Source organism: Seriola dumerili, unplaced genomic scaffold, assembly GCF_002260705.1.
Source record: "Seriola dumerili isolate Sdu_G_001 unplaced genomic scaffold, Sdu_1.0 BDQW01000043.1, whole genome shotgun sequence".
In the NCBI taxonomy this organism is placed as follows: domain Eukaryota; kingdom Metazoa; phylum Chordata; class Actinopteri; order Carangiformes; family Carangidae; genus Seriola; species Seriola dumerili.
This window is the reverse complement of record NW_019174298.1, coordinates 3274425-3302305: the sequence shown is the minus strand read 5'-3', so window position 1 is coordinate 3302305 and position 27881 is coordinate 3274425. Positions and strand designations below refer to the sequence as shown.

The window sequence follows — 27881 nt, the reverse complement described above, 5'->3', positions numbered from 1 at the left end:
TCTATCTGTCTTCACCCCCCATCCCTCTTCCTCGTAAGTCAGTATCTCTGAATCTAAAATGGGTCATGGGCTCGTTTCAGGTGGGACCTCCCACAACAGGGGTGCCCGTAGGTTTTTTTTTTATTAACACTAATTCCCCAGTTGAGACTACACCTGACCTGAGTGGAAAAAAAAAAAAAAACTTTGAGGGGCCCTCATGTGAATTCAGAGTGAGTGAGAGACTCCTTCAGTGGTGGAAGGTGATGGCTGTTCAGAAAAGTAAAAGAGGACTTTAGAGTTTGTTCTAAGAGTGTGTGTGTGTGTGTGTGTGTGTGTGTGTGTGTGTGTGTGTGTGTGTGTGTGTGTGGGAATACATGTGAGACAGATACAGACAGACAGACAGAGAGTGTGTGTTTGCATGTGTATATGGTGTAATTGTCTGTGACCCTGGCAGGTTTTTTCTTTTTTCTTTTCGTGGTTAGACCGTTTGGCCTTCCCATAGTTGCTCCAGCCTCAGAGACATCCAGCTTCAAGGCTTAGACTGTGTTTCTGTGTGTAGACGTGTGTGTGTGTGTCTGTGTGTGTGTGTGTGTCTGTGTGTGTGTATTGCAGGAGAGGGGAAAGGGAGCAATGGGGGTTAGAGGTGGATTTGATAGCGCTGGACACCCAGACCTCTTTGCCCCCTCCACTGTACCCCTCCATACTTCTCTGTTCAGACCTTGATAAGTGGAGCCGGAGTCTGTGGGGGTCAGGGATTCCTGTCTGGCACAAACACGCACATACACATTGAAACACACACACGCACTGGGATCCGCCCGCTCTACATTCCTGTGTCCGACTAAGGAAGCAGCCTAGCCGTCTTCCCCTCCACTCCCAAATTATCCCCTTCTCCTAAAGTCACTGCATACTTATCACACGCCTCTCTACCTCTCTCTTCCATTCTGACTCATACATACCTCCTCTATCTACCATGTTTTCGTCCTCGCCATCCCTCCGCTGAGAACGCTGCAAACAGCACATTGATTCATCTAGTAGTGAATTGTAAAATGTTGTATTAGAGTAATCTGCCAGTACAGTGAGATGATGTCACCTTTTTGCAGTGCAAATCACATTAAAAAAACCAACAAAAAAAAAAAACAAACATGGTTGAGTTGTGATTTGTCGCTCGCTTGAAAAACACCAGAAACTGCACAGGAGATATTGGAATTATATAGCCAGATATTTCATATTTAAGAGTAAAATTCAGGAACATAAGCTCAGATTTTTCGGCTGCTCAACTGTCCCTCTGTCCCAGTGGGGGGTTGTATTTGATCACTAACTGCTCACCTTTTTTTTTCAGTTCTTTGCTCATTGCTTGAACTCATATACTCTCAACTTTTTCCCTTTGCCCCATCTCTCCCTTTCATCCTCTTATCGCTCCCTCTTTTCTCTCCCTCCCCTTTTGCTATCTGACTCTGTTTATATCTTTTGCCCCTTTCTCTCCCTCCCTCCCTGTATTCCTCCCTCCCTTTCAGGGGTGTGTTACAGGGGTTAGGAAGAGGTCATGTGGTCTCACGCTGCCCTTCTCTCTAATGGCTTCTTAATGAGAGAGTCAGAGAGAGAAGCAGGGAGAGGAGCGGTTTTGAGAAGCGGGGTGAGATATCAGCAGTTCTGCTTAGGGCACTGACTCTCCCTCTGTGTGTGCGTGCATGTGAGGCTGTGTGTACAGTATTTGTGCATGTGTATTCATGTGCCTGCACTATTTGACTGACCCCTTGCTCCATGTCGAGCCCTTTCTGAGCTCTATGTTCCTCTCCGGGGAAAGAGGAAATGACACGTTTGTAGCCTTGAATAAGCACCGGGGCTCGTCACACGCACTGTCCGCTGGGTCTGGCTCGGGGTGGGTGGGAGATGATGCGGAGGTGAGGGATAAGGAGGGGTGTGTGTGTGTGTGTGTGTGTGTGTGTGTGTGTGTGTGTGTGTGTGTGTGTGTTGGGGGAGCCTGCTCTTTAATTTGCACAGCTTCTGCTGATTTGATCATAAGCAATTAATCTCAGTGGTTCAGCTCAGCTGCAGTGGGGGAAGAGAAGATGAACAGTCCTCTATAGTCTGCATCCCTCGCTGTGGTTTGAGCCTCTGTTCATACACTGTTCTTACCTCTCATACTCATATCATAGAGGGGCCATGCTGTGGCAACTGTGTCTCTCTTGTCACACATGATATCCCCCTGCAGAACAGAACGGTTTCCCTAGCAATTTTTGGATTTGCAGACAAATATTGCTTTCAAATCTCCAGCTCCAATGTCTAAAAATGTCAGTGTGTTTGAAAGGGTTTTCATGAGCCCTGAGGTCATGAAAAACATTCATCACTTACAGCAATTTGTAAAGTAAATCAAATCACAATCAAAACTAATAGAATCAAACTTGGATTCACATGATCCGTGGGCACCATCAGCTCCACGTTGGCTGCCGCTACCAGAACTCTGATTATAAAGCAGCGTCAAACGAGGTCGTCTTCTATTTCAGTGGCATCTTCACAGGCTTTGGACTGCTGAGAGGCTCACGGAGTGCTGTGAGGTTCAAGGTCCAGATCCGTCTTGCCCTGATCTTGACACCCGTCCAACTTTTATCAGCTCAGGAGTGACACAGATCTCCACTGATCCACTAACATTAAGCTCACAGCTTGCACAGGTTTGGCTCCCTCGTCCACGTCTCATTTGTCTCACTTCCTTCCTCTGTTTAACCCTTTGCTCCGTTCCCTCTTTTTGACCTACACATCTGCGCACGACAAACACTGCAACTCGTTCCTTCACTCTCCCTCTCTGGCCAGCCTCTCTGCCAGTTTTCCATCTCCCTCTATCTCCCTCGCCCTTGCTTTTCCTCTCCATGGCACCGTACTCCTCCCATGCTGAGGCCAGAGCTCTCTCCATTGTTGGAGGCAGGTTGCCAAGGATACAAGCACAGAGAGGCACAGTCTTAATGTTATGAGATGGGAGAGATGAGCAGAGAGAGGGGGCAATAGCCTCTCTGGTCACTGGGCAGCCCGACAACAACGCTAATGCTCTCCAGAGAACATGTAACACCCCCTGCTAACCGCTCAGTGGAGTGTCCCTCTGTGAACAGAGCACAGCAACATTGACTGTCTGTAGAGGAACCTCTTGTACTGGTCATCTGCTCTCCGCTCACCTGTTGTGATTGTAGTGTATGATTGTGTGTCTTCATGTGTTGTGTTTTCTGTCAGGCTGCGACTTGATGGGCGGTTCCCGAGAGGTCGGCCTACGAAGCCGTTTATTCATCTTAGCAAAAGTCCGACAAAGTCAGATAATCAAAACTGAAAAATATTTGAGGGTATTGGAATTTTTTAAAGGTCTTTTTTTTGTTGTACACTGACAGATTTCGTGATGCTGCACATTTGCGAAGAGCAAAAATTCACCTTTGTCAGTCACCTTTGTTGGTTAGTTCTATCTGATTCTAAATGTGGGAAAAATCTTGAATGCTTTGGCAAACTCACTACATAACAAAATGCTTAGGTGTAAGCCTAAGTAAGTAAGTTGAAGCATCAAATATATAGGAAGGAAGACTCTGCACACTTAATTCCAATGAAAGTATTTAACGACAAAAGAAGATTTTGGTCGCTAGAACTCGATTTGTCTTGAAAATCGGATGAAATAATAAGCATCAAGAGTCAGAAGCACAATTTCACTGCCCTCACTGGTGGAAAGGTTCAAGTCTGTCTTGCCTCTGACCACACCCAACAGTGATGTCACAATGTCCTGGAGTACATTACATTAAGGAAAGAAGAGAATTTTAATACCTGGAGGTCAGGAAAAACACAATTTTTCAAGGGGTGTTGAGGGTTTAAAAACAAACAATAAGGAATTGTCATACTCCCTTATATACTTGAATGAATGCTGATACAAACAGCAGATAGATGCACACATGGTTCTGTACATGCGTGTGCTCATACATTTTTTGTAGGCGTAATTTACATCACACAGTTGAGGTGTCAAATGGAGATTTTTGTGCTTAATGAGCAAAATAAAAAGCGTTTTTTCCTCACCAATGTCTGCTTCACATTTGAATTTCATGTGTCTTAACATGTGCTTTATCTCATTTATGGTTTCATCATCTGCTGCAGAACATCCAGATGGAAATATTTTGATTTTGCCAACTTTGTTTGCTTGTTAAACTCGTCTTAAATTCATTTCCAGGGAGCAGTAAGAAGTAATTCTGGCTTGGTTGCCTCTGAGCCTCTGAGCTGGTCAGTGTGAGTCGAGGAGTGTGTTAACCCACACACCAATAAGCCACGGGCTCTGTACAGCATCCCCACCCAGAGTCATTGTCGTTTTCCTCCTCCTCTTTCCATTATCCCTCGTTTCAACCTCTCTCTCCCACCTCACCCTTCAAATACGACCCTGGACCGGACTGGACGGGGCCTTTGGGCTCGTGCCCGCTCACCAGTTCCTCCCCTGTGCATAAAGCCAAGACATAACCTCTCTCTCTCTCTCTCAATCTCTCCATCGCTCTCCCTCTTTGCTTTTAGCACAAAGCCCTGCGTGTCTGCCTTCCTTCCCCACCCAGCATTCTTTCCCCATGCAGACCTCTCCCCCGCTCTCTCTCTCTCTCTCTCTCTCTCTCTCTCTCTCTCTCTCTGTCGACTTCCCTCTTACCCGCCAACTCGCTCAGCCTCACCCTACCTTTCATTAGCCCACTCTTTATCTCACACACTCACTCGGCTCGCTCTCTCCCCCTCCACTCTCCTATCTCTCCTGCTTTTACACTGCCTCTACTCTCTCTCTCTCGTTTTCTCTCTCTCTCTCCCCCCCTCAGTTGCTTCGGCTTTTGTTTCTGATATGTCTTCATTTATTCCTCTCTCCCTCTCTTTCCCTGCTGACCCTATTATTTTTATATTCTCTCTCCCTCTGCCATCACTCCCCCTCTCTTGCTCTCTCTCTCTCCCTCTCTCTCTCTACCTCCCTCCCACTCTTCACAGTCCCTCTAAGCTGCATTAACTCCCCAGATTACCTTGAGCCCTGCAATCCTCCATCCCCCACGCACTCACCCGCTCCCTCTTTCCCTCCCTTCCTTCACTCATTCACTTGCTCACTCTGAGTACGTCCGCACCATGGCGGCTAATTTTGAAAACGAAAAACACTTTTCAACCCTTTTCCAAGAAACACTTCAACAACAGGAAAACAGATGAATCTGGTTTTTGTCGTACTCTTTCGGACAGAAAACAACAAAACTCTGCATCACTGCCAACATGTCTCCATGATTATATATTTATATTTATATATTTATTTTCATGTTTCTGTTGTCAGACAACTGAATGAGCATAAAATAGCGATTTGATCCCAGATCATGGCTTTATTTTAACCAGGGGAACAATAAATCTTGCACTGCTGTGCTGAGATGTAACAATCACTATCTTATGATCACAAAGTCATCTGCCAGATTGAACACAAATACTAATACCAACCCTTGTATTGTGAGATACTATACTATACTATATTAAAATGAGTTATCACAGAGATGGTTTCAGGTGAGAGTTGTCTGTATCCACACTAAGGCTTGTGATATACTTTTAAACATGCGGCCACAGTGCCAGAGCAGTCACATAATTGCCTGTGTACTTTGTGTGCATGATGAAAGATTTAAAAAATTTGGCCAACTTTGACACTCAGATTGACACCAGTGAACAATAGCAAGCCATCCTTATGGTGCCGCCCTTTGAGGGAACCAAAAAACTGAAGAGTTTTAAAAATGGAGAGGCTGTTGTAGCTTATTAGCTTTGTTTCGCCATCCGCTTGTGTTTAGCTTCCTCTGTTAGAGTAAACTGCTCCACTAAAGAGTTTGCAGACACTTATGAGACAATGGTAGAAATGCATTTTAAACTGACTGAACTGTGTGAACTTATTTTCCCATTAGCAACCAAGCAAATCCACTTGCTAACCAAAAGGTAGTGATCAGGCCAGGTCGTCCCTGGCTAGCACAGTAATGTCTTGCTTGTGAACTTCTTTCAAAATGTAAACATAACGAAACATGGTGACACTGGAGGAGCTTTTGTTATGGATGCTATATTGTTAATTAGGTAATGGTAGAAAAAGCAGCAGCAGGCTTCTTCTCTTGACATACTGCCCCCACTGTCTGTTTGTGTAACTGCATCTTGTAGCCTTGCCGTCTTGATGTCGACCAGAGTGCAGAGAGAAAGATGCATTTTCAAATTTAGCTGGCTTTATACCGTAGACGCACTCTCAAACACTCACTTGCTCACCCCCACCGGCACCACCCACCCTCCCTCCCACAGCCTCTGTAACTTCCCCCTCACCTCTCCTCGCTCCCCCTTCACTCACCCTCCCACCCACACTCCATCACCCCACCGACCACCTCTCACCCCACCACTCTTGCAATCGCTGTGCTCCTCTTCTCTTCTCTCCTCTCCTCCCCTCCACCCACACTCTCTCTTTTTCTCCGAGCCCCCAGCAGTACCACCATCACCACCAGCACCATCATCTCTCTCTCTCTCTCGCTCTCTCTCTTCCCTGTCCTTTACCACTCTTTTCCCTCTGTCCCTCCCTCCTCTAAAGCCTTCAGGCTCTGCTTGATTTATGCTTGCCCTCCCTATCCACACACACCCCACCACCACCATCACCACCACCCACCCTTCCCTATCTCTCCTGGAGGTTGTGGCCCGGCTAGTCCCTAAAAACAACAGAGAGAGCAAGTAAGGGAGAGGAAGACAGACAGAGAGAGAGAGAGAGAGAGAATAACAACCTCTTTTACTTTCCATCCTCCCTCCTTTTTAACCCAGCATTTTTTTCATTCCCCTCTCCCACACTGCTTTTTAAATTGCCTCTGAATTCTTGAGCTGTTTTAGTGCCTCACTCCCCCTTCTCGGCTGAAATTACTTTTTTACCCTCTCAAACTCTGGCATGCTGAGGAAGCAAGTTCTACCTTCCCTCCCCTCTTTGTCCACGCGAGGACAAACACGCACTAATCACACGTACAGTGTGTGGAGCTGTTTGTGAGAAAAAAAAGAAAAAAAAAGGTGAAGGAGAGACTTTCGTTTTCCCGTTTGGAAGCATGTCGCTGTAATGTCGCATAGACAATACGCCGAGCAGCAGGGTCTTGTGACAACACGGCTCTTGTAATGCCTTGTCCTTTTCAACCTCAGGCTGGCTGAGCCATTAACCAGGCCGAGTTGGGGCAAGGCTTCTTTCTGAGTCTTTCTCTGTCGCACGCACGCACACACATACACGTACGCGCACACATACATACACACAAAGAGACACAGTGAGAGAGTCTTTCTCCTTTGTTTGCACTTCCATACTCAAACATGCACACAAGCCCTACTTTCTTCTTGACAGCTCTCTTGTGGTCGACAAGCCTCAGTAACTCGTTGCTTAACCACCCTGGACTTTTTCTCTCCATTGTGTTTGGCTACTGTCTCTGGTGATTTGAAGGCGTGGTGTGTTGTGTTGTGTGCGTGAGCGTGTGTGACTGGAGGTGTTAAAGGAGTGTGTCCACCAACAGACATGTCATGTGTGCATGTGCAAATAGTGGATGAAAATCCAGTTCATATTGCTCATCCTATCTATCAAAAACCTGTATTTTTATGGGAAATGAAAACTCCCTCACACAACAGAGTGTTTGGCTTCATTTGGAGGCAAAGGAGGCGTATGTTGAAACACACACACACACACACACACACACACACACACACACACACACACACACACACACACACACACACACACACACAGACACACTCCTTGAGCACAATCAGAACAGAAGATCAGAGGTCAAACTGGGTCAGCTGACCCTTCCCTCCCTTTTCAGACCTTCTCTCTCCTCCTCTTTACTGCGTCAAAGCGCGCTCTCCAATAACACAACTCCCCTTGTGAAACACACACTCACACACTTCACTCAGATATATACAGTGCAGCCTCCAACCACAGCACATAAAACTGTATCTTCTATCCATTAGCTGTAACTCTCTCAATGGTTTATAAATGCAGTATCCCTCACAAAACATTTGAAGTATAGTTCAACACACACATCTTTCATTCCAAGGCAAGTCTTATTCCGCCTTTGCTTTTTCCCACTCAAGCCCCCACATAGCTTGCAGCATCGCTCACGCGCTCACACACACACACATTCACACACACACACACACACACACACACACACACACACACACAAACTCAAACATGAACAAAGAGAACCACCATTTCCACATATTTGTCTCTCCTTTTAAAAGGGGGTTTGATTTAGCATAAATGTTGAAGCCAAGGGTGCCCGGCTACCATGGCAACCAAATTAAACGGAGGATCTCTTCAGAAAGCAGAAATCTAAATTATTCGGACTCTTTTATGAAGGGGAAAATGAAAATTCCCTTCACTGTACAGAGACCACTGCACTGTAAAGGCAAAAGAAAGGAGGGGAAAAAAATGAGGAAAATGCTATTGTTTTTTTGTATCTGACCATGCAGTTCAAAGGCGTACCATGCCATTGAAATTCATAGGTTGTCTCATGACAACCAGTACGTTAACACTCAGCATATGTGCACAAAGGAATGATGTAACCGCAGTGTCTCTAAAACTCCAGATAAACCCATTGCCTCTGAAAGACACTACAATACGTGTGTCTACAAATCCTCAGTGAAACCCGGCACACGTATGATGAAATCCATAAGCTGCGTGCATGGGATTAGGTGCGACTGTTTCTGGTGTGGTAAATGATTTTATCTGTTGGAACAGGATGAGGTTTAAGTAACACACCATCTACGTAGGGCCGATAAAGCTTACATAAGTGAAGGAGGATTATGTACTATATTCCGATTATTTGGTGCGGAAGCCTGTTTGTGGTCAGCTGAATACTAATTTCTAATATCTCACGCTTAGTCCCGGAAATGTGGATAAATCCCCAGAAAGCGGGATACTGTATGTTGCTCAATGGAGTGTGTCAGCAGGACACGGAGAGAGTCCTTTGCTAATGTGTAAAACATATATTAAAATATATATATAAAAAAAACAAAAACAAAAGTCAGAAATTGTACTGTTTCTGCAGGGAAATCACGAGGCAATCACATTTCCATAACTCTGCCATTTAAATCTGCAGCGTGTGACTGAGGCGTTATTACTGTATGACTGTGAGGAGGGCGGACATGTTACATCTGTAGATGCATGTGTCCAGGGGATGCTGGGAAAAGTGGTCAGGGGTCATTCACTCGTCCAATGAACAGATGAGTGGAGGGAGATGGGGGTCAGAGGTGACCCTCTTTTCTCTCTCTCCTTCGCTTCCTCTCCTTCCATTTGTGTGCCTCTCCTTTCTCCATATATGTGTATGCGTGCGTGTGTTTGTGCGTGTGTGTGTGTGTTTGTTGTTGGCCAACAGCAGATCTATGTTATTGATTGACTCCTGTGGCTGCTGGGCTGCCCACTGAAGGAGGGGGCAGAGCTCTAATGAATTCCTGCACCTTATGCCCCTTGCGCCAACCCCTACACCCCCTCCTTAATTAACTTTGTTTGTGTGTGTGTGTGTGTGTGTGTGCGGGTGGGGTGGGGGTGGGGGTGTGCGTGGATGCATGCATGTGTGTTTTGTGTGTATCTTCTGTGCTTCCTCCACAGCTCAACACCCCCGCTTTTACACTCCCCTGCCTTTTTTCCTTTCTCTTTCTCTTTCCACCCTGTCCGTGCCTCCTCTCTTCTTCCTTCATTTCTCCTACTTTATCTCCTCTTTTTATATCCTTCCTCTGCGTCTGCTTAGTAGTTTGAAGGCTGCTGATGACTTCGTATGTGTGTCACTCTTATCTGTCACGCCCCATCTCCATCCCCGCGTCCTCAATATCTCACTCGCATCTCTGCACCTTTCAGATCTATGCGTGTATGTGCATACGGAGCGTGTATCCATCCATCTGATCTGTGATCATTTATCTATACTGGGCATGAAAAATGACTGACAGTGTGTGTGTGTGTGTGTGTGAGAGAGAGAGAGAGAGAGAGAGAGACAGAGTGGTCAACATTGACCCGGTAGACTGTGAAGAGGCTGTATACCCATCGGTATTCCAGACGTGGAGGCAAACTACTGTCTCTGTCACCTTGACTCCCCCTGCAGCAGACGAGCACTGGGCTGCACAGGAAACACTTAGCACTACCTGACTGTAGTTAAAATGGACAATAGGGCTATTTTGCTCTCCTGCTCCTATTTTCCTTTTTTCACTTTCTTTCTCCTTCGCTTTTCCGACCGTTCCTGTTCTCCATGCCCCCGCATCACCCCTGTTTCTGTCTTCACTTTGTTTATTCCCCATTAGCTTTAAGTGTGAATTCAGCTGTCACTGCATGGGCTTTGTGGAACAGTAAGCTTATATATTAGGATGTCAGAAGGTTTCTGTCCAGAACAATCACACATAATTATGCACACACCCCCCTTAAGGCGACTCACATGTCTGCATTAGTGCTCAGAAGTCTGTGTGTGTGTGTGTGTGTTTGTTTTAGGTGTAGACAAGCCATTCTTTCAAAGTCTCTAAGTCGGTGATGTGCGTGGTGTGTATTTTTGTCTAAGTCTTTGTTAGAGAAAGCAACCTGTCATCAGTTAAATGTCAATTAGGAGGCAATGGAAGTGTGTTTGTGTGTCTGTATTTGCCTGTGTGCGTGTGTGAGTGTTGAGCGGAGCCGTCGTCGGCAGTGTGGTCTGACAGTCTTGTAGATCTACAGTGGATCCTCCAGCGACATGTCTACTGCTGACAGCTTTTCCACTCACTCAGCTTTCAACGACACTGACGGCTAAACACACACGCAGACATGATGCACACACGCGTACACACACACACACACACACACACACACACACATCACGTCTGTGTGTCTGCCCTTCTCTCCCTCTCTCTCTCTCTCTCTCACTGTCTCTTTATGATCTCCCTGTATTTTTGTTGACTGGTGATGATGAGGTATGTTAGGGAGTCGAGGAGAGAGAGATGAATCAGAGCGGTGACGTGTTGGTAGTTGCTACCGAAAACACTGGGTGTAAATGATGACTCGACTGAGAGATTTGAAAGAATTGGTTTAATATGGTGGTGTTGGGGTGGGGGGGGGGGGGGGGGATTTTCACTCAAGCTGTTATCGCTGCCGGGTGAAACCCTTACATCAACAAAATGAGTACAATGATCAGGATTTCTGTAGTTTGACCACCATCCCTTTTTATCCCCTTTGAGAGGGTTTCACAAATCCAAGATTGGCAGGATTTTCAGCCAATGGAGAAGCATGTCATCCCTCAAATTAAGTCGAAACAGTGTTGTGTGAAATGTTTTGAGGCATTGTCCCGTACCACCTCCTTGAATTTCCCTGCTTTAGTTTCATTGTCAGTCAGCAATAGCTGCAGAAGGACAGAGAAGCCTCACCCATCTTCTGTTACTTTATCCCTATCTTCAGGGGCAGACGTGACCGAACCCAACAGCTCAGACAGCCGCGGCGAACGCCTCGACTTCTTCCTCAAACAGGAAGAGGCTCTCACCGCAGAGCCCGGCTTCATGGGTCCCAACGAATCGGAGGAGGCCGGGGGAGGAGCCGTGGGTGGAACCATCTCATCCGTAGCCAATCTGAAGGCGGCGCTGATGAGTAAGAACAGCCTGCTGTCGCTGCGGGCTGAGATGATGGGAGATGATAACCCCCTGCTCTACGAGTACCTGCCCAAAGGAGGACACTCCCTGTCGTGTAAGTCACTGTTTACTAACACTGTGCTCACACTGATCATTAACACACACTTACACCCAACCAGTCACACATCTCATCATAACTTACAAGTCAAGTATACACAAACCTACTCGTGTGTCTTTTTTGAGTACCTGCTCATATGGTCACCTGTGAGACTTAAAACATACAGGCTTGACCGCTTTTGACATGAGTGTCCTCTGCTGCAGAGTATTTTCCCTCATCAGCCACTGTATTTGGATAACACTGAATGCATGCTTGCGTGTGTGTGTGTGTGTGTGTGTGTGTGTGTGTGTGTGTGTGTGTGTGTGCGCGGTGCCACTTGAGTGTGTAACGAGATTGTGTGGCAATGCCAGTGATGAATAGTCAGCGGTGACTCAGTGAGAGAACATTTTGCTGGGATCGCTCTTGCTGTCGTGAGAAAATTTGTTTGGTTTTATGTGACAGTTTCTTTGTGCGTATCAGTGGCTCTACGGCTGTTTCACAGCAGCAAAGTAACACAACAGAACTGCAGCAACTGTTCACATATTAGTTTCTTACTGAACTGCAGCACCAAAAGTGATGAAGAGCTTTGCTGTACTCAACTACGGAATAAACCTCTGCTTGCTGTTAAAAGCTCCTCCAGAATAAAGAGTATTTCTTTAAAATTGGACCTCTGAAAACATAATTTTACAATAGAAAAATGTGATGTCGTGTGAGATAAAACAGATTACAACAAGCTGTAAAACCTTAAGGTATACTCAAGTAATTATTTACCGTACAATTTAATTCTTTTGTCATTATGAATGACTGTGCAAACTATATTTAAATAATTGTATGTTTTTATGTTAAGCCTTCCTCCATTCTTTGAATGATATTTAAATATCCCAACGGAGAAAAACTCACTTTAAATGTTCCAATCAATGCCTCTACTTAATGAAGAATAAATCATTTTCTAATCACATCGATAATAGATCAATACACATGCTGAATTGCGCCTAATTTGTCCACGTTAACAGGAGAATTTGTTCTTCATTTTTATTTGTTTGTTTCTTCAACTTTTTTTTGCCTTCAGTGAAGGTGTTAAACTGTCAGTATGTCTACGATACATGTGTGTATCTCTGAGTGTGTGTGTGTGTGTGTGTGTGTGTGTGTGTGTGTGTGTGTGTGTGTGCCTGTGTGAGCGTATATTTGCTTGAGACCATGTCCGCGAGGGCACATTCGTTTGTGTGACTCTTGTATTTGTGTTTCTTTGCTTTTACTGGCTAGTAATTGGATCTTTTGTCCCGAGTTCTGCCTGTCTTTGTGAGCGGAAGAAAAGCAGAGGAAGGGTACAACTCCAAGCCTAGTCATGCCTTTTGAGTTGAGCCCCACTCACCTACAAAATAAAAGACAGAGCCAAGACTGAATAGACCAAAACACACATTCAAAATTGCACATACGGGCATGTGCTCGCGCACGCACGTCACATCACATCACCCCTTTTGTGTAAGTGTTAAGTGTGTGGGATTGAGATGTTTCTGTTGGCTTAAAGAGGAGAATCAGATGCTGTCACAGCACAGATAGGCAGCCTCACAAGCTCCAGAAAAGAGAGGAGGCTTTTTGATACACACTCACACTTTACAGATACACTCAGCCTTGACTATATGAATAGGAGATTTGGAGAATTCAGAGAATGTTAATCATTTGCTCCATGCTTGGAAAAAAAAATTGTTGAATGAGTATTATAGCTGTATTTCAGTTGTCGCCAAAGAAACCTTAGGGAGGTTTTTGGTTAGCCAAACCTTATTTTGAATTCCCTGCACAATAGGGGTTGGGGAAATGGGCTTGTCATGATGGCCAACAACCTCCCCTCCCTCCTTGGGTCTGCCCCTGTGTCTAAATGAGGACAGAAAATAAACAAACACCGTACCTCAGATTACTGGGCGGAGGATAAGTCTGCCTGGTTTGACAGATCGTTGCTCCCTGCTTCCCTCCCTCCATTCAGTCCTCTTTCCCCTCCTCCTCTTCTCCTCCCTGCTTCTCCTTCACCCCTGCTTAACATCCTTCCTGTCCTTTTTTCCCTCCTGTACTCCCCCTCACCCCATCCCTCCCTCCCTCCTTCCCTCCATCTATTTCTCCTTCACCCCTCCTTAACACTCATCCCTCACACTCTCCCTCACTCCCTCCCCTTCTGGCCGGCTCCTTCAGTGCCTCTGTATTTGTTTCACTCCTGTCTCTTTTCCCCCTTCTTTTACTTCAGCTGTGGTGCATCAAAGTATGTTGGTTTAAAATCCTGGGAAAGTATTGATCTAGGCAGAGAGGAGGTAGAGCAAGGTCACCTGGCCCAATTCAAGAGAGATCACTGAATACTAGCAAGAGGCCTTGACATAGAGTTTCTTTCTCCCTCTCCCTCCCTCTTCCTCTTTCTCTTATCCTCTCTTTTCCGTATAAGTGAATCTTTAATAAAACATTTTTTCTCCATAAGATTCATACATCCAAAATCGGACCAAACTTGAGAATCTGTGTTCTACGGTTTAACCACTCTCTCTTTACATTGATTCAAACCGAGGCCGACCCCCGCCTTGTTGACGGGGCAGGCAATTCAAATGCACGGCTGCTCTCTTCGCCATCCTTTGGATGAGTCACAGATTACATCCTCCTAGCATGTCATGGAATGCCAAAATACAGTGGAACCAGTCTGTATGTCAATCAGCCTCCTGAATCCAATTAAGATCATTTGGATTTGGCCCTGTTAACCCTCTGTGCGTCAGACAATCAATGCCAGACAATGGATTTTGCCGGACCATCCCTGCGCACCTGTCCACACTGCCACCGCGTACCGTCTGTAAAGAACATCCAATTAACTATCGGGATCATACTGACATTATTGAACTTTTCTCCCCACTGCCTGCTCTCATCACTTCACATGTACTTTTGAAAATTGACTCACCCTGTACAGTAGCTCCCAGCGGCTCCATGATTTTAACACAAATTCTGAAGGAAGAGACTTTTCAGTTTAAAATTTGGATTGTACATGGCATCGTTCATACCCTCTGCCTCTCTATTTTAAATACAAGAGGAGAGGAGGAACAGTTAGGGTCAATGTAAAGGCAAATATTGATACAGGAGATGGAAATAACATCAATCTGGTCATGGGATCCTTCCATTAAAGGTGACCTAAACCACTTTATATATAAACCTTTTGGATTTGCTGGCACTTTTCCAAACACCTCTTACCTGCAGGAGATACTGTACATACAGTACCTGAAACATGGATCCAAATCCAGGTTTGCCTTTTTTCATCATATTCTATACAACAATAAAAGGAGTGTAAAAACTGCCCGGGGGGTTTTGCAAACAGGGCGTCATTAGGCCTTTTTGCCATCGAGACATGGGGAACCCCAATCCTATCTGGCTATTTATTCCTAACCTGACTTACCAAGTTTTAGTTGATTGGCTATTGGCAGCTGGTCAGTCACCTTACAGTAACTGGTTTCCTAAAGCCTAAACAGACCTAATAAGTCTTGGCCCTGTTCTGATAGCAGCAGCAGCAGCAGCAGCAGCAGCAGCAGGAGGAGAGGACACAGGTTGTGTCTTAGTGTTAATGTAATTCAGTTACTCTACATTACTGTATTTTTCCTCTTTCTATTTCTTTTGCTCCTGTTGCTGCACAGTGAGTCAGCTTGCTGTTATTTGTATTCTTTACAGCCAGACACGACAGAAATATTAAACTCAGCGAGACAAGATTGCAAAAATTTACAGGCGACTGTTGGAATTCTTCAAGAGGCCTGAACCAACACTGTTTAACCCATTCGACGCAGATATTCCATGATAGTCCTTCCCTGATGAAGTTACCTTCTGCCAGGAGACCATTTGTCAATGAGCTGCTATCTCTCACCTGTAGCTCATCCCTTTACTCTTCTGTCTTCATTTTCTTCCTCCCTGTTAATGTTGTTCCTCCTGTTACTGCCGGGGGTGAGGAAGAAGAGATGGGGAGTTAAGCATTTGTGTGTGTTCTCAGTAAGTGGGAGTGGGGAGTGTCGGGCGCGGTAGTTTAACATTCCAGGAATCCGTCCACGGTCGAGCCTCATGGTTGTGTGATTCTGTCCGTTGTGCAGAGGAGGGCAATGAATGGCTAACCCACTGCATAACTCTGGAGACATTCCCCAAAACGCTGCCCACACTCACACATACTCAAACACACACACACACACACACACACACACACACACACACACACACACACACACACACATTCACACACACACACACACGGAAATAACCTGCAATACATTATACTTTGATTAATATGCGCGATAATAAAAAGAGATGCACTCTCAGCACCAGCTAATGGTGATATTAATGTAGCAGAAAAAGCGCTTGTGTGAATAGTTATAGAGAGCTAAAGGCTCTGTAAGAAATTCCAAATTCTTTATCCAGCGTGCCTTAACTTGTTGCTGGTAAACATCTTACATGGTCGATATAGTCGTCCTTTACCCTGCGTGCACAAAAAGTCTTCACTTGAGCTGCAGGATGGCTCCTGTCCAAAACAACCTCCCTCCACACTACAGAAGATCCTCAAGCCCCCTCTCCTTATATGCATTTTACTTGCTCACACAGCACATGCACACTCTCTCACAAAACACACACATGCTGCCATCCTCTGCGCACGCATGTGGGTGGAAGGAGAAGGAGAGCAGAGGAGCGAAAGAAAAAGAGAGAGAAAGAGAGAAGAGAAGCCCTAACCCTTTCCCCTCGGCTGGTGGAAAGTGAAACTTCAGAGTTTTTCTTCCTCCCCCTCTCCATAGTGTTTGATAGTGTAGCACTGGCAGCCTCTGTGTGCCCCCCTGCCCACTCTCTCCCGTTGTGTTCTGGTGGCCAGCTGCTAGCAGAGTTGCAGTTGTACGTGAGTGGGTGGGTGAGACTCGTTTCCTGTGCTCCTCAGGGCTCCGCTCCAACAACTACTGCAGCACGCTCCGGCCAGGGGCCACGGGGGCCACTATTCATAACAAACAGGGGGCTGGCTCCTCTCCTCCTCCTCCTCCTCCTCCTCCTCCTCCTCTTCCTCTTCTTGCTCCTCATCTTCCGCCATCACCACTACCACTACCGCCATCATCGTCATCGTCATCAACATCAACATCGGCATACTGCCCACCCACTCAACCCACGCCACTGCTCCCCTCTGAGCCTCGGCCCCTGGAGGCCCCCGGTCTGCGGGCTGGGGTATCCCCGCTGCGCTCAGAAGGGTTGGACATCATGCAAGTGGAAGAGTCTCCTGAGGGCCCGGTGCCCTCCACCTTGCCTGAGGTAAGCACACAGAGCCTGGCTCCGCTCCAGGGCGGAGGCTGCTCTCTGGGTACTGCTCCTCCAGTCGGACAAAAGTTTGATCCATGTTAAAACGAGTGGAGGGGAGGGTCCAGGGGGCAGCTTCACCCTGCTTCTGCAAACGCACTAAGGGGGGTTGAGAGGTGACAGAGAGTAGAAAGTGACTGGTGACGTGGTCAGGGGTGTGGGTGGGGTAGGTGGGGCTCTGGGTTAATGGGGTTATTTTTCATCATTGGAAAGTCTTTGTCCTTTTTCTTTTTTTTTTTTCTTTTTTTTTTACACACAACCACATCATCTCTCAACCCCTCTCTGTATCTCATTCTCTGTGTGGAATCTGGCATATTTCCTGCTACACTGAAGAAGAAACACTGTCTGTCTGTTTTCTTTTGTTTGTCTTTCTTTTCCGTATGATTTGTTTGCTTTCTCTTCCTTTCAGATTTCCAGTTCTTCACTCCTGTCTCACTTTTCAAATACTCTTTTAATATAGCTAGACCAGATTTCACCTTCGAGCCTGCAGTCTTTGCTCGGCATTAGCGGTAATGTGGCTATATAGTGGTTAGATTAGAGATGACACATCTGGTCACAATGGCAGTGTGTGCTTAGATATGGCAGATAACGGGCAAGGTAGTGAGATGAGACTGAGTAGAATCAATACTAGTAGACAATGAGAGGTTTGCTCTCACAGCCCAGGAAATTGTTTGTTCTGCGGTGTGTGTGTGTGTGCGCGAGTGTGTGGGTGTGTGTGTGTGTGAACATGGCAGTATGAGCATGTGTGGATGTGAGTTTTGTGCCAGTCTGTGTGTGTGTGTGTGTGTGTGTGTGTGCGCTGTGTCTGCGGGTGAGCATTTAGGAGCAGCATTTGATTTCAGTGGACCTGCCTCCCAACAAGCCTCCCTATCTCTACGGACAAGCCATCTGTTTGCCCAGTGCACTGTGTTCTGTTCTTGGAGAGGAGGAGGAGGAGGAGGAGGAGGAGGAGGAGGAGGAGTGTAGGGGCTGAGGAAATGGGTTGGGGTGAAGGAATGGCAGGAGCGTGAAGTAGATGGAGGAAGGATACAGATCAGATGGGATGTAGAAGGGAAAAGAAAGTGGGGATGGGTGTTTGTTGCACCTTGCTAACATCCAAGTGGGGGTTGAGCATATGAATAACAGAAAGATAATATTATTAATACTGTAGATCAACCTAAGTGCTGATTCTGTGTCTCATAGGACAGCTCTAGCACCCAGGAACTGTCAGATATTTACTGTACAAGACTTTTTCTGTGTTTGCGTGCTTATCTCTGACAATTTATCTGTCTTTAAATCATGCTGACCTGTCGTTCCTCGTCTTTTTTCCTTTTTCTGTTTTCATGTCTTTGTTTCTCTGTGTTTCTCACGTGTGAAAAAAAAGGTTGTCTTCACAGCTTGTCTCACCTGCCTGCCTCCTGCATGCCCAGACAATATTCCATACAGCCGGTATAAATCTGTGCGTGTGACATAACGAGATGCTTTGTGTTTACAGGAGGGCATAAAAGATGAAGAAGACATGAAAGAATACAGCGCAGGTATGGTTTAGACTTTAAGAGTTGAAGTATGTCATGTCTAGACAACTTAAGAGAGAGTTTTTGTGCTTTTATACCTGTTCTATTTCTCTCACTTTCGTTCTCACCCTCCTTCTTGCTGTCTCAGCCTTGGAAGGTGACCAGTCTCCTGTCGAGAGGGATCAGATGGGCGGTGGGAGCTGTGCTGGTGGTTTGACCATACCTGCGTCAGTGTCCGTGGCTGGCAGAGAGACTAAAGGGCTGATGGTGCTGGGCGAAGAGGCTGGATCAGGGGAAAGAGTCCTGCCAGAACCCGGTGCCTGGCCCTCACAGGGGTTCGCCTGCTCCCTGTGCAAACGGCTGTTCAGCAGCCTGGAGCATCTCAGGGAACACGAGTACCGCCACACCCTGTCTCTGATGGCCTTGTCCCTGGACTGGCCGAGCATGCAGGGTCCGCACCACCAACCTGCCCTGCCCCGTCACCAGCCACAGCCCCAGCCTCTCCACTTCCACCAGTCTCTCTACCGCCCTGCAGTGGCCGAGCCCGCGCGCTACCTCTGCTCCCAGTGCCCGGCCAGCTTCACCCTCAAATCCAACGCAGACCGACACGAGAAGACCATTCACTTCAAGAAGAAGCTGATGCAGTGCGTGTACTGTCTGAAACACTTCAGAGACCGCACAGACCTGCACAGACACCTGTCGTCTGTGCACTCCAAAGAGAGAGGGCACACCTGCCCTGCCTGTGCCAAGGCTTTTAGCACCCAGAAGAACCTGGCGACACATGTTAAAGTGTGCTGCCAGGTGGGGTCGATGCCAGGAGCTATGCTGGGAGGTCGCACTGGGATGGAAATGTCTCAGGGTGTCTCAGGGTATATTTCCACTGTGGCGGCTTTCTCGAGAGATGAAAGTTGATAATCATAATCGCAGTATCAATGCGTAAAACTGAGACTGGATCTACAGGCTGCAGGCTTATGTACACACATTCATACCCATCAATTAGCAGCGTATCCTCACTTGTGTTGTACGTTGATGCCAAAAATGATCTGTGGTTTCGTTGCACTGAGAAGGGAAGATTTCCTTTTGCAATCAAATGTCTGTTGACATGATTATAAATATCTTTACCTTTTTTACAACGTGTTAAATTTAATGCCAATATTATTTTTTAAGGATGATTTAACACTAATTGACTCATATGTCAACAGTGCACAGTTGCTATGCAAACCTGATCTTTTAAAAAAACTTTTGGCTGAAATTATATGCAGTATTTTTAGGCTTTGTGAATAGTTTTGTTGAGCACTGACTGGACCCATAAACAGGTGAATTACTCTGTGCTGCGGTGCTTGGTGGTGAGACGAGGTGGGGGGGGGGGCTGTGTTTTCCGCTTTCCCAACCCAAACCACTTGTCTTGCTTACTGTCGCCAGTCACTAGTCTGACTAAACTCTTCTCTCCTTTTTAGGCAGAGAGATCTTTATCTTTGTGTCCACCCCTGCATTACAGGCACAAAGACAGCTCATATCTGCAAGGCTTAACTGTTGTTCACAGCCCACGCAACCACACCACCTGCAGGAGTTTCGTAGCATTGCAGCGCTGAGAGCTGAGTAAAGACCCAAATGAGATAATTTCTGTCGTAGTGCACATCCATAAATATTAAGAATTGGCCTTAAAGAACTTAATGGAATTTATAAAAGTATTTGTGGTTGCTGTATCTCAAAGAGAAAGGACAAACAAAGTAATTCTACCGCAGATCCACCTCCACTGGACACGCACACGCTTGTCCTCAGTCGTCAGTCTGACACAGTTCCCTTCTGTCAGTGCTGTCAGATCAGTGCAGATGGAGGGGATGTGCCGAACGAGACAAAGCCAGCTAAAACAATAGACCAGTAGCAGCTCAGATGGGGGTTGGGTGGTGTCATTTTCTCTCTCTCTGTCCATCTCCTCTGTCCCAGATCTGTAAGTCTTGTAGTGGCTGAGTGTGGCTGGAGCTGGACAGTAATTGGTCCTTCATGGCTCCGACCCTTCTTAACCCCTGACCCCTCATCTGAGGGGGAAGTGGGGACCGAGGGGCAGATGCCCTTTAAACCAGATGAGCTCGGTGATGTCACTGCCGCAGACAGATAATGGTGCGGTTGTGAGTACAAGGTAGAAAATGGGAGATCAAGGCAAGACAAGTGGGAGAATGCAGAAGAGGAATAAGGGAGGTGGTGAAGGCAGAAGAGCTAGAGCAAGGCCTGCGGGAGGAACACTGGCTTTAAAATCTATGCTCATGTAAATTCAGACACATTTCTGCCAAAATTTTCTCCCTCGAGTTTACAGCAGAACTTTACCCTGCAACAAAATATTGTCTTGATACAGCTCAGTTTATTGTGTACACCCATACTGTGAATACTATATCCAAAGGGGAAGACATCCACCAGTGTTTCCCTCTTATAATCCAGTCACTCCAGCACATAGAACTGAAATTTCTGAATGTGTGCAGTAAAAGCAGAGCTGGTGTCTATTGGGAATCTACCCCCTTGCTATCGTATATATATATATATATATATATACACACACACACACACACACACACATACACACAGACACACACACACACACACAGAATTCCCAAATGCCAAATCCTTTCTGATACAAAATCCCATTTCTCAGGTAGCACACACTGTCCCAGCCAGCAGCTGAAACAGACTGGCAGGCTCAGAGAAGTCAGGAACTAATCAGGAACGCTGCAGAATCAGCCACTGAGGAGAAATGGCGACTACTGTACGGATGTTGTGTAGCGTTTCAGAGTTGGAATACGCTTTGTTTGTAAATACTGAAAGATATTTCATTTTAGATGATGAATAAAACCCATGTACTGTATAAAAATATGTACTTTTCTAAACAGAATGAGATTCTGCTTGTAATTTTTATGCTGTAATTAAACTGTTACTGAAACTGTCAAAACTTCTTTGTTATTAGTTGTCTGTGTCATGCACATATTCACCTAATCACAACAATATTTCTTTCTTTGTGTTTACATTTAACGTAAAAAAAAGAAAGGAAAAAAAATCCATTGTGCAGTTTATGTATACGTGCATGTTTTTTGTTGATGTGCTGTCAAGTGCTTAATCAGAGCAGAAGTCGGTTTGCAGATGGAGGTAATTATGTTGTATTCCTTGTCGCTGAACTTAACCCTTAACTGTGTGTTTGACTCCCTCCCTCATGTGCAGTAGATGTGTACAGTGTGTGTGTTGTGCTTAAATCCAGTCCTGGTTATATGCTGTATGCTTTGATTGTAAAGTTTCTCATTGGTTAGACACACACTCACACGCACACACATACACATTGCACACACGCACACACACACACTATCTGTTTACTTGGATGCCCTTCACCTGGCTTAACTACCATTTAAGTCTAGACCTTGAGATAATTGGCTTGTAAGACCTCTACACAAGATGGGACATGGTATTAACATTAGTTCTTTCTTTTCATTATTATATTGAAGCCTCCCTTTGTGTGTGTGATTATTTCCCAACCTTCAGCCTTCTTGTCGTTGTCTGTGTTTGTCTTTCTGTCTGTGTTTTTGCTGTCCATAGCAGAGACCTTCTAGAGCAACCAAGGCAGACTGAATGTTGTGTTGTGTGTTTATAGTATCTCTTTGCCTTTATTGCTTTAGTATGGAGGAAGAGCTGTTGCCAGGGCAACTGTAGCTTTGACTGGGGTTGGGGTGGCCATGGGAATTGATGGTACATTTCTAGACCATGCTGCTAATTAGATGTAGTAACTGAAGTAACTGAAGTGACGTCTCGGTTTATTTAAATGAGCTTCATTCAGCACTAATTTTTTTTTTCTTCTCTTTTCTCTTCCCCCTCCCTCCCTCTCTCTGTCCTTACAGTGAATGACTTCACAGTGATCCGTAAAAAGTTCAAGTGCCCCTACTGCAGTTTCTCTGCTATGCACCAGTGCATCCTAAAGAGGCACATGCGCTCTCACACTGGTGAGAGGCCCTACCCCTGTGAAATCTGTGGCAAGAAGTTCACCAGAAGGGAGCATATGAAGAGGCACACACTGGTGAGTAGGCTTAGGATCACCAGTAGGGGGCAGTGAATTACACTTTATCCCAAAGCATAAGTGAACTAAGTGGCTGCCTAGGGCCACAAGATCTTTATATATATATATATATCTATTTATATAGATATATATATATGTATGGTTTTATGCGTTTTATTGTGATGTTTTTTATGCCTTACTATACTGACATTTTTTGTGCCTTAGTATACTGTGATGTTTTTTGACATTTTTACGCTTTATTACACTATTTTTTTTTACTTTTATACCTTACTATACTATACTGTTTTTTGCCGTTGTTATGCCTTACTATACTATGACGTTTTTTTGACATTTTTATGTCTTATTATACTATGACATTTTATGTCTTATTATAGTATGACATTTTATGTCTTATTATACTATGACATTTTTTGACATTTTATGCCTTATTATAGTGTGACATTTTTTGGCGTTTTTATGCCTTACTATACTACGACGTTTTTTGACATTTTATTCCTCACTATAGTATGACGTTTTTTGGCGTTTTTATGCCTTACTATACTATGACGTTTTTTTGTGTTTTTATGCCTTACTATACTACGACGTTTTTTGACATTTTATTCCTCACTATAGTATGACGTTTTTTGGCGTTTTTATGCCTTACTATACTATGACGTTTTCTGACATTTTATGCCTTATTATAGTATGACGTTTTTTGGCGTTTTTATGCCTTACTATACTATGATGTTTTATGCCTTATTATACTATGACATTTTATGTCTTATTTTACTATGACGTTTTCGTTTTTATGCCTTACTATACTATGATGTTTTATGCCTTATTATACTATGACATTTTATGTCTTATTTTACTATGACGTTTTCTGACATTTTTATGTCTTATTATACTATGACGTTTTATGTCTTATTATAGTATTCTTTGACATTTTTATGTCTTATTATGCTATGACGTTTTATGTCTTATTATAGTATGACGTTTTTTGACATTTTTATGTCTTATTATAGTATGACATTTTTAGGCCTTTTTATGCCTCACTATACTATGACGTTTTTTGGCGTTTTTATGCCTTACTATACTATGACGTTTTTTGACATTTTATGCCTTATTATAGTATGACGTTTTTTGGCGTTTTTATGCCTTATTATAGTATGACGTTTTTTGACATTTTTATGTCTTATTACACTATGACATTTTATGTCTTATTATAGAATGACGTTTAATGTCTTATTATACTATGACATTTTTTGACATTTTATGTCTTATTATAGTATGACGTTTTTTGGCGTTTTTATGCCTTCTTATAGTATGACGTTTTTTGACATTTTTATGTCTTATTACACTATGACATTTCATGTCTTATTATAGAATGACGTTTAATGTCTTATTATACTATGACATTTTTTGACATTTTATGTCTTATTATAGTATGACGTTTTTTGGCGTTTTTATGCCTTCTTATAGTATGACGTTTTTTGACATTTTTATGTCTTATTACACTATGACATTTCATGTCTTATTATAGAATGACGTTTAATGTCTTATTATACTATGACATTTTTTGACATTTTATGTCTTATTATAGTATGACGTTTTTTGGCGTTTTTATGCCTTCTTATAGTATGACGTTTTTTGACATTTTTATGTCTTATTACACTATGACATTTCATGTCTTATTATAGAATGACGTTTAATGTCTTATTATACTATGACATTTTTTGACATTTTATGTCTTATTATAGTATGACGTTTTTTGGCGTTTTTATGCCTTCTTATAGTATGACGTTTTTTGACATTTTTATGTCTTATTACACTATGACATTTCATGTCTTATTATAGAATGACGTTTAATGTCTTATTATACTATGACATTTTTTGACATTTTATGTCTTATTATAGTATGACGTTTTTTGGCGTTTTTATGCCTTCTTATAGTATGACGTTTTTTGACATTTTTATGTCTTATTACACTATGACATTTCATGTCTTATTATAGAATGACGTTTAATGTCTTATTATACTATGACATTTTTTGACATTTTATGTCTTATTATAGTATGACGTTTTTTGGCGTTTTTATGCCTTCTTATAGTATGACGTTTTTTGACATTTTTATGTCTTATTACACTATGACATTTCATGTCTTATTATAGAATGACGTTTAATGTCTTATTATACTATGACATTTTTTGACATTTTATGTCTTATTATAGTATGACGTTTTTTGGCGTTTTTATGCCTTCTTATAGTATGACGTTTTTTGACATTTTTATGTCTTATTACACTATGACATTTCATGTCTTATTATAGAATGACGTTTAATGTCTTATTATACTATGACATTTTTTGACATTTTATGTCTTATTATAGTATGACGTTTTTTGGCGTTTTTATGCCTTCTTATAGTATGACGTTTTTTGACATTTTTATGTCTTATTACACTATGACATTTCATGTCTTATTATAGAATGACGTTTAATGTCTTATTATACTATGACATTTTTTGACATTTTATGTCTTATTATAGTATGACGTTTTTTGGCGTTTTTATGCCTTCTTATAGTATGACGTTTTTTGACATTTTTATGTCTTATTACACTATGACATTTCATGTCTTATTATAGAATGACGTTTAATGTCTTATTATACTATGACATTTTTTGACATTTTATGTCTTATTATAGTATGACGTTTTTTGGCGTTTTTATGCCTTCTTATAGTATGACGTTTTTTGACATTTTTATGTCTTATTACACTATGACATTTCATGTCTTATTATAGAATGACGTTTAATGTCTTATTATACTATGACATTTTTTGACATTTTATGTCTTATTATAGTATGACGTTTTTTGGCGTTTTTATGCCTTACTATACTATGACGTTTTCTGATATTTTATGCCTTATTATAGTATGACGTTTTTTGGCGTTTTTATGCCTTACTATACTATGACGTTTTCTGATATTTTATGCCTTATTATAGTATGACGTTTTTTTGGCGCTTTAATGCCTCACTATACTATGACGTTTTTTGGCGTCTTTATGCCCTACTATACTATGACGTTTTCTGATATTTTATGCCTTATTACATTAAGAAATTTTTTAACATTTTTGTTACTTATTATACACTGTTGCCCATAAAGTTGAAATAATTTTGTTTTCAGACACAATTCTCTGTTTATTCCTATTTAAATGCGTCAGTAATCACTTTTCTCACTATACTATGACGTTTTCTGATATTTTATGCCTTATTACATTAAGAAATTTTTTAACATTTTTGTTACTTATTATACACTGTTGCCCATAAAGTTGAAATAATTTTGTTTTCAGACACAATTCTCTGTTTATTCCTATTTAAATGCGTCAGTAATCACTTTTCTCACTATACTATGACGTTTTCTGATATTTTATGCCTTATTACATTAAGAAATTTTTTAACATTTTTGTTACTTATTATACACTGTTGCCCATAAAGTTGAAATAATTTTGTTTTCAGACACAATTCTCTGTTTATTCCTATTTAAATGCGTCAGTAATCACTTTTCTCACTATACTATGACGTTTTCTGATATTTTATGCCTTATTACATTAAGAAATTTTTTAACATTTTTGTTACTTATTATACACTGTTGCCCATAAAGTTGAAATAATTTTGTTTTCAGACACAATTCTCTGTTTATTCCTATTTAAATGCGTCAGTAATCACTTTTCTCACTATACTATGACGTTTTCTGATATTTTATGCCTTATTACATTAAGAAATTTTTTAACATTTTTGTTACTTATTATACACTGTTGCCCATAAAGTTGAAATAATTTTGTTTTCAGACACAATTCTCTGTTTATTCCTATTTAAATGCGTCAGTAATCACTTTTCTCACTATACTATGACGTTTTCTGATATTTTATGCCTTATTACATTAAGAAATTTTTTAACATTTTTGTTACTTATTATACACTGTTGCCCATAAAGTTGAAATAATTTTGTTTTCAGACACAATTCTCTGTTTATTCCTATTTAAATGCGTCAGTAATCACTTTTCTCACTATACTATGACGTTTTCTGATATTTTATGCCTTATTACATTAAGAAATTTTTTAACATTTTTGTTACTTATTATACACTGTTGCCCATAAAGTTGAAATAATTTTGTTTTCAGACACAATTCTCTGTTTATTCCTATTTAAATGCGTCAGTAATCACTTTTCTCACTATACTATGACGTTTTCTGATATTTTATGCCTTATTACATTAAGAAATTTTTTAACATTTTTGTTACTTATTATACACTGTTGCCCATAAAGTTGAAATAATTTTGTTTTCAGACACAATTCTCTGTTTATTCCTATTTAAATGCGTCAGTAATCACTTTTCTCACTATACTATGACGTTTTCTGATATTTTATGCCTTATTACATTAAGAAATTTTTTAACATTTTTGTTACTTATTATACACTGTTGCCCATAAAGTTGAAATAATTTTGTTTTCAGACACAATTCTCTGTTTATTCCTATTTAAATGCGTCAGTAATCACTTTTCTCACTATACTATGACGTTTTCTGATATTTTATGCCTTATTACATTAAGAAATTTTTTAACATTTTTGTTACTTATTATACACTGTTGCCCATAAAGTTGAAATAATTTTGTTTTCAGACACAATTCTCTGTTTATTCCTATTTAAATGCGTCAGTAATCACTTTTCTCACTATACTATGACGTTTTCTGATATTTTATGCCTTATTACATTAAGAAATTTTTTAACATTTTTGTTACTTATTATACACTGTTGCCCATAAAGTTGAAATAATTTTGTTTTCAGACACAATTCTCTGTTTATTCCTATTTAAATGCGTCAGTAATCACTTTTCTCACTATACTATGACGTTTTCTGATATTTTATGCCTTATTACATTAAGAAATTTTTTAACATTTTTGTTACTTATTATACACTGTTGCCCATAAAGTTGAAATAATTTTGTTTTCAGACACAATTCTCTGTTTATTCCTATTTAAATGCGTCAGTAATCACTTTTCTCACTATACTATGACGTTTTCTGATATTTTATGCCTTATTACATTAAGAAATTTTTTAACATTTTTGTTACTTATTATACACTGTTGCCCATAAAGTTGAAATAATTTTGTTTTCAGACACAATTCTCTGTTTATTCCTATTTAAATGCGTCAGTAATCACTTTTCTCACTATACTATGACGTTTTCTGATATTTTATGCCTTATTACATTAAGAAATTTTTTAACATTTTTGTTACTTATTATACACTGTTGCCCATAAAGTTGAAATAATTTTGTTTTCAGACACAATTCTCTGTTTATTCCTATTTAAATGCGTCAGTAA

At 42.2% G+C, this 27881-nt stretch overlaps 1 protein-coding gene across 2 annotated transcripts in view; it reads left to right on the top strand.

Moving 5' to 3' along the window:
* zbtb46 (zinc finger and BTB domain containing 46) overlaps positions 1-27881 on the top strand; it is a 65119-nt gene that overhangs the window by 34737 nt on the left and 2501 nt on the right. For both annotated transcript variants that reach the window (XM_022739241.1, XM_022739243.1), the window contains exons 4-5: positions 11387-11668; positions 22347-22522. In XM_022739241.1, coding sequence (XP_022594962.1) covers positions 11387-11668; positions 22347-22522 — 458 coding nt within the window. The remainder of the gene's footprint in view (positions 1-11386; positions 11669-22346; positions 22523-27881) is intronic.